The following is a 10,804-nucleotide window of genomic DNA, read 5'->3' on the forward strand; positions in this document are numbered from 1 at the left end:
TTGCTGCAGCTGGTCTGTTCCCAGCCATCCTGCTGGAAGACTGCCAACCCATTGCCCCATGAAGGAAATGAATGATGGCACTTTCACAACCCAAATGGCCCTTCTGTCGCGGGGGATGGAAGATGAGGGCAAGCACATCTCCCGTCACTCAAAAATCATCCCCACTGGTGTTTGGACGTGCCAGACTGCCTGCCAAACACAAACCCTGTGCCTACAGGCTGCTTTGAGGGCTCACGTCTCTAAAAGCTTGCCCCCCCTCACACAATTTGTAAACCAAATAAAGATGGCATTCTTCAGCAGAAACCTGATTACCACCCAACAGCACATCAGTAACTCCCTGCTACATGGCCTGAGCTGGGTTTATTATAGGAAGGCTTTTCCCTCTGTGCAGGGCTTCACTCTAGAGAGGCCTGGAACAAATGTGTGCTTGGAGTCTCTTAGGAATGGTATCTCTGGGCTCTACTGGGCCTGAGTCATAGGAAAACATTCAAAACAGCTAGAAAGGGTGACGTAATGCCCCCGAGACTCCGTAAAAATCTGAAAAACACACTTTGCATGTACCAGAAATTGACTTAGAGGCTGGCTTCTTTCATCGCTTTCTTCAAGTTTTACCGTCTGGGTTTGCTGGTCAGGGGCCCCACCACTGTGGCAGACCCAGAACAAGACAGAAAGTTCCAGAGAGGCCCTGACCTTGTAGAGCTCACAGAGTGGGCCCACATACCCTACCAGGTACCTACAGTAGGCAGCCTGTGCACTCAAAATGCAAACTGAATGTGTTGGTGACAAGGGGCTCCTTGGCGAAGGTGGGCACACAGGGTCAGCGGTGCCCCTCCAGGGCTTTGAAATGTGATGCCCCAAGACCCAGGAGAGACCGGTGACACTCTTCACCTTCTAACACTTTCCCAAGTAGAATAGCAACATCACAGCAAACAGAGTTCTGACCAGTAACAAAGCACTGATTCCCTCCCTCAGCCTGTCGCTAACTGTTGGAGACAGCAATCACCGCACTCTAGAAATAGACTTGGAACCCTATGGAGGAAGCCCGGATCCCAAGGATAAGGACACAAGATTTAAGTGAACAGGAGTATGGTGAAGAAAACCTAGCTAAACACTGGTCACCTGGCCATGCCTCACAGCTGCAGCTTGGGGCTCAATGCACCCAAATCTAGAGGAAACATTCATTTCACTCAGCTTCACTTGTCTTAGTGTGACCGCTAAGGAAGAGGCATCTGGGCTGGTCTCCCCCACAGGGAGCCATTCTGCTACTGTGCCAGGATGGTGGGCCAGTGGGCAGGCAGTTCAGCCCCTGCAGGAATTAATGGCGTCTCCTGTCTCGGTTTTCATAGCCAAGATATTAAGCTCCTCTGGGGTTGGGGACCAGCCTGCCTGGGGCACAAAGCTAACTGTAACAATTAGTTTTTATGTGAAATCTCTTAACTGTGAAATCACTCAGCCACCAGGACTCCTCATTCCTGCAAGTTCTAGGGGAGGGCGGTAGCTGGGATGCTCCTCACTGCAAGGGCAAGATGTTGTCTGCCTTCCTGCACTTTGCTGCTGCTCCTGCGCAAATAATCTAACATTCCAAATAAGGGGCTTTTACAGTTCTTAATGAAAAGCAAAAAGAAGGAGTCTTTGAAATGATCAAAAGATCCAGGTTGCAATTGTCCTGGCTTTTGATAGAAACTCCAAGTCATGAAGCCAAGTGCCCAAAGCCATTACTTGTAAGATTCACTTAACTCCAAGACAGAAACTCAAAGAGCTCATGAAAAGGATAGAGCTTTAAAAACATGGGGATTATTCTCTGTTCTGCAATCACTGCAAAGACAATACAGAAAATGTAAGTTAACTGTAAATTTAACTGTTTACCTTGGTTTAAAAATTCACAGGGTCTATATTTGTCACATGCATACTGTTCTTTAATCATGAAAGTTGATTTAGAAAGATCTTAAAGTTCCTGACTGCAAAGGCTTTTCTGCAATTAAATTCTGAAGTTGCAGTCTTGTGTGGAGTCATCTTCCAAGAATCCTAGAGGAACCCAATGAATTATAGGACCAGCCTCTACTTGATTGAGGGACACTGGGGACTTGGATGAGATCCCTCATGACACAGAAATGCCACACTTTGGGACTGACTGCTCATCTCCAGGTGTTCTCCTTGCGTCCTGAAGTCTCTGGGCCCACTCCATTCCAAGGAGGCAGAGGGCTACCAGATGACAGCCATCATAACAAGCCACTACCTCCACCCACGCCACTAATATGGTGGCTTCCTAGTTTTCCCCAATGTATAAAGATGTAGGAAACTCCTAATTTTCTGACACCTGTGATAGAGTAATATTCAAGGACAAAGATAAATATCCCCAAGTAACAGAGTAGAAGGAACATTCAGAGGAAGGCAGACCCCTGTCAGGCTCCCATTGGGACCTTCGGACTCTCCACTTATCTTTCTGTTCTAACCAAGAAGCTACTACAAGCCGTGATTTTTAGTTTCACCCTGAAGACTTTACTCCAGCTCCTGCACCCTTGCATTGGGCAGGAAGTCCTCACTCCAGCTCCTGCACCCTTGCATTGGGCAGGCAGTCCTCACTCCAGCTCCTGCACCCTTGCATTGGACAGACAGTCCTCACTCCAGCTCCTGCACCCTTGCATTGGGCAGGCAGTCCTCACTCCAGCTCCTGCACCCTTGCATTGGACAGACAGTCCTCACTCCAGCTCCTGCACCCTTGCATTGGACAGACAGTCCTCACTCCAGCTCCTGCACCCTTGCATTGGACAGACAGTCCTCACTCCAGCTCCTGCACCCTTGCATTGGACAGACAGTTCTCACTCCAGCTCCTGCACCCTTGCATTTGCAGGCCAGTGATGCCTTTCCACTTGGCAGAGCTGGGGGCAAGAACTGGCTAGCTCCTGTTTCTCATCAGCCAATTCTGAAATCACATTTGGATACCCATGGGAATCAAGAGATAACAGAGTCCTTCCCTCTGGTATATTTGGCATCTGGATGGGGAAAACGGGGAGATGATCCACGGGGTTCCATAGAGAAGAAGCTGGTCCAGGAATGTTTTCAATGACCTTCCTTCTAAAGAGTAGTGAGTGGGTAGGTGGGAACATTCACTGGAGTCCACACACTAAATCCAAGTATGGGAAAACAACGCAGTGAGTCACCTCTTAGATCTATGTTCTAGAATTAATGCTGCCACAGAATTATCTCAAGTAAAGATCATTTTGCTAATGACATATGATATACCACATGAGTGTATTTTGGGCTGGGGAAAGGTTGAGACAAGGTCATACGTAACTGAGGCTGGCCTTGAACCAACTAGGTACAGGATGATAACCTTGAACTCCAGATTTTCCTGCCTCCACATACTGAATGCTGGGATTATATACCCAGCTAGATGAGATTACTTTTGATTACTAAACCATAGTATGATGTTTAGGCTAGAAATATAAAATATAGCAACAAAAATGAACCTAATCTACACTAATTTAAACTAATGTATCCATGGTTAATTGTTCTATAAAGTACACAATGCATATTTGTAGCACACCTTTTTCTATGTCCTGTGCTAACAACAGTCTTATCGGAAAATAGATATACCACATTCAATTCAGGCCCAAGTGAAGGTGCCTGAGGCTCCGAGTTCAATGTCAATGAATCAGTAACAGTCAGTAAAAAAGGTATCTTTAAACAGCAACACACACACAATGAAACTGTCATTCATAGACAGAGAGCATCATAAAGCAGTGAGGCTTAATGAAATAATGAAGTACGGAAAAGGTAGGAAGCAATTAACCCAGAGCCAGTTCTAGACAGATATCTATGAATTGATCATCTACTGTATAGATCATCCTCGATGTTCATAGGAGGAGGAATGGAGAGGGGAAGGAGGGTGGAGAGAGAGAAGAAGCTGGAAATAAAAGACAGGTCAATGGGAGCGAAATTCTGAATGGGAATCTTCAAAATCTCCTGCTTTTTGCTGGCTTAGCTGACTCTTGCCATGGGAGCTGTGGATGTCGCAGACTGCTCCACAGAAGTCTGGATTTTTTTTTAAAATGCAGGGAAGTACCGGCCAGAAAAACCCAGTGGGTCAACTGTGATTTTAATAATTCAAAGGAATCATACTAAGCTTGGCTTTTTTCTCCTGAATAGAAGTTATGAAAGGATTCATTCGACCCGCCTCTCCACGGAGATTCAAAAGCCATTCTGCACAGGCAGAAGTCACTGCTTATGATCCTATTTACCACCCCTTCATGGAAGAAAGGTTCCAAACACATTGAAATTACGTGTGCCCCAAAGCAGGGAAGGATGCCTTTAACCCACGGTGTGCTTGGATATCTGCGGGAGCAGCGACCCAGGCCACACTTAGGTCTCCATCCAGTCAAACCCACGGGACTCTCAAGCAGTCTCTACTGGTCCTTAGGTTCACATGATCGTCCCTTGTTCTTGCATTTAGAGTTAGCACCTGCAGAATACCGTCCGTGACGGCCTCGCACTGTGGCCCCTGCAGAGGAAGCCTTGGTTCTAGTCCTGTCTGTTGTGGGTTCTTGGGGGACAATGGGCTATGGTGCCTACTCAGCAAGGTCCAGAAAGAGCAGAGGTCCTGCTCCTCTGGTTGTCACCTAAGACACTCTTCCTGCCATCCTCTTTCCTGATGGGTTCCCTGGCCTTAACCTGAGGAACTTCTACGTAAAGCCAAGTGTCCCTAAACATTCGGTGTCCAGATTAGAAATGCTCTGGGCCCCCTTCGACCAGTCCTTTCCCATACCAAGGAGGTCTTCTCTTCAGATTACAGAGAACCCAGGATAGCTTTCTCCTGGAGAGGGAGGTGAGGTCCTGCATCTGTTATGACGGTCATCATAGGTGAAGCCACATGCTCCAGCCCTTCCCCCTCCCGGCTGTCAGCCTCTCTGCTCCTTTCAGCCTGGACTAACCATTCCGGGGCTGTGGCACACCAGCTGGGCAGCACAGGAGAAAGCCACTAAAGAGAGGGATGCCAGGGGCTACTGAGTGCCAGTGCCATGTGGTCATTTGGGGCATAGTGACATGATGCCAGTTTCTAAGCAAGGCAGGAAGGCTCTGTAGCAAGGGGAGGGAGTCCTTGTCAGTCACTGTCCTTATCAGAGAGGCTCTGTCTCCCTGAGTCACAGGACCTACTCTGTTCAGGAGAGGGATGTATCCCACTCAGGCCTGGGACATGGGTTGCTGTCCTACACAACCAGAGGGATGGATGCCCCGATATCACCCTAGTTACTCTAACTCAGGACCCCATACAACATCACCCTAGACACAGCAGGTGCAGCCACAATGCCTTCCAGACCCTGGACTTACAGTCTAAGAAATGTAGTGCTTTGACCTTTGGTCAGAGCAGGGTAGCATTTCCTTTCATCAAGAGGAAAAGCAGGTAAACATGCCCCACACAATATACACAGTTACACACACAGATAGTCTCATTCCCCGCCCCCTTCCTCTCACCCTCTCCAGCCCCCCCCCTCACCTTGCTCCCTTGCTCTCATTCTTTGTCTAGCCATGGGAAGCAGCTGAGGCCAGAGTTAAGACATAATGACCTAGGGTTCCACCAACAGAGGAACTCAGAAGGAGGCAGAGAGCGGTTAATGGGTCTGAGTGGCCGGAAGAAGGAAAAGCAGACACATGGGAAACTTCCTGTCCATTTAAAGCCAGGTGACCTCAGCTGAGCAAAGCCGGGTGTGGGAAGCATGCCGTCGAGAGATGGGGGTGAGCAGCCCAGGTGCAGATATCTGAACCCCACTTCTGACTGCAGCAGGGCTGTAGCTCCACAGGAGGTGAGACACACTGGTAGAGAGGGGATATCTGTCCCTGCCCCAGATGACACTGCTCCCCCTGAGCCCTTATGTCCTCAGGAATAATCAAGTGGTGGAGCGGGGCAGGCGGTCTGAGACAGGAGGTTAGCTGAAAATTCCAGACAGAGTCAGAAACAGCGAAGGGGGAAGAGGATTTTCCTTTAGAAACAGAAGTCTGATTCTTGCCCCCTTTGGGAGTTCGTAGGGTCCTTACTTTCCTCAAAGGACAGGAACAATGTCATACTGTATGTTAGCGTGGGTTCCCTCAACCTATGCTGTCTAGACTCTGTGTGCTTTCACTCAAAAAACAAAATAAAATAAAAATAAAAACAACCGCTCGCCACCTAGGCACCACCGATCATCTTAAACAGATTTCTGGCAGGAAAAGAATGCTTCATTCAGGAGTCGCCCTGGCTGGGAAGCTGGGCGGGAGGGACGTGGGTAACAGCACAGGTCAGGGACCAGAGCAAGAGACAGGCTCGCCTAACCTGTGTTGCAGGCTGCTCCCAGCCGACAAAGTCAGCACAGGCAAAGGCCCCCTTTATCCCACAGCAGCTCCCACCTTCTTGGGTTTAGCACAAAAGCTTTCTAGAGGAAATGAGGCCTTAAGAAGCCAACAGTGAGACCTGTTTGCTGGCTGGTAGACCTGTCTGGACGTAGAGTGATGGCCCCAGCAGTCAGGGGGTACAATTAGCCACAGGGTGGAAATATGTTTTGAAAAATTCCTTCAATGGCTATTCATCCCGCAAATACTCTCTGAACTCCCACAGTTTTCAAGGCATGCTCAAGAAACACAACTCTCAGCATTCTGTGGCAAAGAGCTTAATATGAGAAGTGTACGTGTTTATGGATGAGGTGCGCTCAAAGAAGTGGTCTTCATTTGTAGATAATGTATCCTGCTCTCTCTCTCCTCCCCCCGCCCCCTCTGTGTGTATGTGTGCACACGTGGGTGCGAGCGCCCACATGCACGCGCACACACACATGTGGAAGCCAGAGGTTGACTTAGATGTCTTCCACTATTACTCCCCACTTCGTCTTTGAGACAGGGTCTCTCATTAAGCCCAGAGCTCACTGATTGCCTGGACTAGCTGGCCGGCCATTTCCGGGGATCCTTTTATCTCTACCTTCCATGGCTAGGGCTATAGATGTGTACCACCATGACCAGACCATGTGGCTCTGGTTATCCAAACTCAGGTCCTCACGCGTGTGTCTCAGGCACTTTACTGGCTGAGCCATCCCTGGCCCCTGGTCTTTGGTTTTTCATTTTTCACTGCTGGGAATGGAACCGAGGGCTCTTCACAGTAGGCAGGTGTTCGACTCAGAGCCATATCCCCAGCCCTGCTAATTACACCATCAAGCCTCATTCAAGAACATATTTCCCAAAGGTAACAAAACACCATGCTCACATCCTTAGAAAGCACAGCTGCAGAGACACAATTCAGGATAATCTGATTTTTGAATGGAGGAGGCTTCTTCCCACCTGATTTATCCTATAGTTCGTTTTTGTTATTTTGTAAAAAAAAAAAAAAAAAAAAAAAAAAAAAAAAAAAAAAAAAAAAAAAAACCAAAAAACTCAACCAACACAACTGGTTTTTAAAAAGCTCCTCCAAAGGAGAACACAGGAAGCGAGATGAGGCCAGGTTCCTACACTCCAGTGTTTAAGCCTTAAGAAGGTTGACGGGGCCGGATAAGAGCAATGGAGAGATGCTGTGCGGTCCAGCAGGCCCCCCACCCCAGCCTGCTACAGGGAAGGGGCAGACCCTGCTGCTCCTGTTCACATACAAGCTCTAGGGCAGCGGGCCTGGGCTGTGCCACCCTCTAGCAGGCGGAACAGAAAGGACCCTGTGGCTGCTACTCTTGTATTCCCATGGGCGAAGCAGATCCCTGGTCTGGCTGGCTATGCTAAACTGACGGATGAGACTTTCCTATACCAGGCCAAGAAGTGCAGGCTGAGAAACCACCCCGCCCCCATCCCACACTGGCATCATCCTGCTACCAAAGGACACGAGGCCTCTAAACAGTGGTCCACCTAGAAGGGCGTCTTCTCCTAGCTGCACAGTCCGTAAGAGAGAACTCAGGCACATGCAGATGGGCACCACCCGTGTGATCCCTCCTGTCTCTGTGCATAGAGATGCAGGGCTACCCACCTTCTCCCCCACCCTGCTGCACAGCCAGGCCTCAGGGACTTCCGAAGTCACCGGCGTCAGAGCAGAGCCTTCCTTACCTGGGCCTTTTGTCTGCAGTGGCCACGCATACGTGCTGGGATGGCACTGCTGTCCACTTCCTGGCCTCCAGGACGAGAGCTTCGGCATCCACCAAGCCAAATCCATAGAGATGGCTAACTGAAAAAACAGGGCCTTCAGAGCCAGCTCTTTCGGCCTCCCCCAGACAGGGAGCTAGCCCCAATTCTATGGCTCTCCGGAGCACACAGCGGCTGTATCACCTCAAAGCCACTCCAAGGTGCTGACAGGTTCCCCTGATAGCCGGTCGGGGGCCAGCTTTATTACCTCTGAACTCTTTAGGCTCAGAAGGCATGGCTGGGACATGTGTCCCACTCTGGGGCAGAGTCCAGAACTTCCTTTTTGAGAGGACAAGGTCAAGTTTCTTTTTGTTAGGAGGATCTGCCAACATAGGTGTTCCTGAAACTCAGACTAGACAAGAGAAACCAACCCAAAAGAAAGCTTCAGAGCCCGAGGTGCTGCACTGGGCACCTGCCTAGCCTGCACAAGACCCTGGGTCTGAGCTTCAGTAGAGTGCTGCATTGGGCACCTGCCTAGCCTGCACAAGGCCCAGGGTCTGAGCTTTAGTACATGCCCCCTAAAAATCCAGGCACATGACTGTGATGTGCAATAAACACAATAAAAACAAGGCCAACTGTTGTTTCAAAAATAATTTTCTTTTGCTACTGAGTCTCAGGGTTTTCAGGACAACAGCCCACTCTCAGGAGTGCCTGTGGGGCTGGCTGGATCCACGATTTCACTTGGCCAAGAAAGAAGGTTTCAAAGCTTAATTTCAGGGCAAGGTCAAGACCTGATACAATCTATTTTCCTTTTTAATTAGACCAAGATGGAAATGGAAGGCAATGTTACAGGATACCAACAACTACAAACAAAGATATACGAGGCCCAGCCAATGACCTCTTTATTCAAAGGAGTGCTCCTCATGATTCACAGTCTCAATGCTTGACCTATATGTGTAGACAGTGGTATCAGGCTTGGAGTCACAGTAGTTGGATCTAAACTTCAGAAAAGGGGACAAGTTTTCTCTAATACATCATGGCCAACAGGAATGTTTTTCAAATACTTCCTGTCAGCTTCCTTCCCAGAGACCCCAAACACCTGGGCTATGTCCTGACCTGTGTCTGTGTTGGGGACAGAGGACCCATGTGCCCTTCGTTATTTCTATAACTTCGGGGCCGGCTGGCAGGAGGTTTAGAGATCAGAAGGAAATTACACAGCTATCTCAATGTCTTTTTTGTACAGATGGGAAAGCTGGAGGTGAGAACCCAAGCGGCCAAGCCTGGCTGTGAATGCATGATCCTCCCACTACAATCTCCAGAGTACTTGGGTTATAGGCACATGCCTTCATGGCTGCCTCTAAAGCTACCTTGCAAATCATGTTTCTTTGTGAAAAACAAAAATCAAGGAGAGAACTGAAACAGGACTATTCAACAAACCCTTGACATGGCAAAAGTGTGACATTTAGGAATCTGGACTCCGGGACACTCACTGAGGCTGGCCCTTCATGCCAGTGTGTGCTCTGCGAAACTACCCTTAAAGCAATGCAAGGTATTTGAAATTCCTGCAGCACAGGTCAACGATAACAGTGAACGCTGTTTGGGTCAGCAGAGTCCTCTCCCAGCCCACCAGGGGCATCCGCACCTTTATGCCCAGCACCGTTGACTTTCCAGTCGCTCGCCTTCAGATGAGCTGGCCGTGACGTCTTCACTAGCAGGTGCTGCACATCCCTCCAGGTTAACTGGTTGCTACAACGACACAACAGAGACCACCAAAGTCAGCGGTGTTGGCCAGGCAGACCAGTCCAAGGAGGCACCGGCAGTCAGCCCAAGGCTCAGCTTGCAGACCGCCACCAGGTTTCACTTTGTAACAATGGTCTCCAGTAACTGAACCCCTGGCTGAAAGAGTTCAAAGGATCTAAAATCTACAGGCATCAGAGACCTAGCCTGAGTTTGTAACAGGCATTCTGGAAGGAGAGAAAAGAAAACCTTTAATGTCACTGAATACACTTACCAAGTCCATGAAGCAATTCTGTCCTCACGCACAAGGGTATGCTATGCTGGGCTCTGTTCTAAGGGGAACCACAAGCCGCAGACTGTAGGAATTCTACCTTTATAACACTTCCTTTCGCTGTACATAGGCGCAAGCCATCCAAGAGCACGTGGCCCGCGGGGTCAATCACAGACCATAGTTCTTGGATTTTACACCCCTCTGAAATCAGGCTCCATCACACTGCTGTCTACTCTAACTGCGCTGCCCCCAGTGATGAGCCCACGCTCCACTTTTGGGGAGTGCTGAGCTTGGTACCGGCTGTTCTTGCTGTCACTTCCCAGCGGAAACACCTTTTAGGATAAAAGAACACCACACTAACTGCATAACATGTAAGAAATAGAAGAATATTCATATTAGTAGTGCTTGTAATCTTTCAGGGAGCATTTTACATTCTGCAGAATCCCGGGTTTGATGAAAGCAGTGCTTTTCATACTATCACCGAGTAGAGGAAATCAGAAAATGAAACCCCTATTCCTGTCTTCTCTTCTGCATTAGTTAGCATGGACTCAGGATATCTGACTACATAAGCCTTCTGCAGGGATGCTTTAAATGTAGTTCATGCAATAGCTACACTGGACTCATCCAAAGAGCAGGAATGTATTTTTGCAACGTGAAGCTAACAGCTGAGTGAAAAGCTCGAATACCCACAGTCCCACCAAGAGATATCTGTTAATGTTTTATTAAATGTGTCTGTAT

At 48.7% G+C, this 10,804-nt stretch overlaps 1 protein-coding gene across 1 annotated transcript in view; it reads right to left on the reverse strand.

Annotated features, from left to right (window-relative positions):
- Pcsk6 (proprotein convertase subtilisin/kexin type 6) overlaps positions 1–10,804 on the reverse strand; it is a 166,333-nt gene that overhangs the window by 68,168 nt on the left and 87,361 nt on the right. The window contains exons 9-10 of the mRNA XM_059271958.1: positions 9,701–9,804; positions 8,044–8,161 (exon numbers count right to left, since the gene is read on the reverse strand). Of these exons, the coding sequence (XP_059127941.1) occupies positions 8,044–8,161; positions 9,701–9,804 (222 nt within the window). The remainder of the gene's footprint in view (positions 1–8,043; positions 8,162–9,700; positions 9,805–10,804) is intronic.

Source organism: Peromyscus eremicus, chromosome 1, assembly GCF_949786415.1.
Source record: "Peromyscus eremicus chromosome 1, PerEre_H2_v1, whole genome shotgun sequence".
In the NCBI taxonomy this organism is placed as follows: Eukaryota; Metazoa; Chordata; class Mammalia; order Rodentia; family Cricetidae; genus Peromyscus; species Peromyscus eremicus.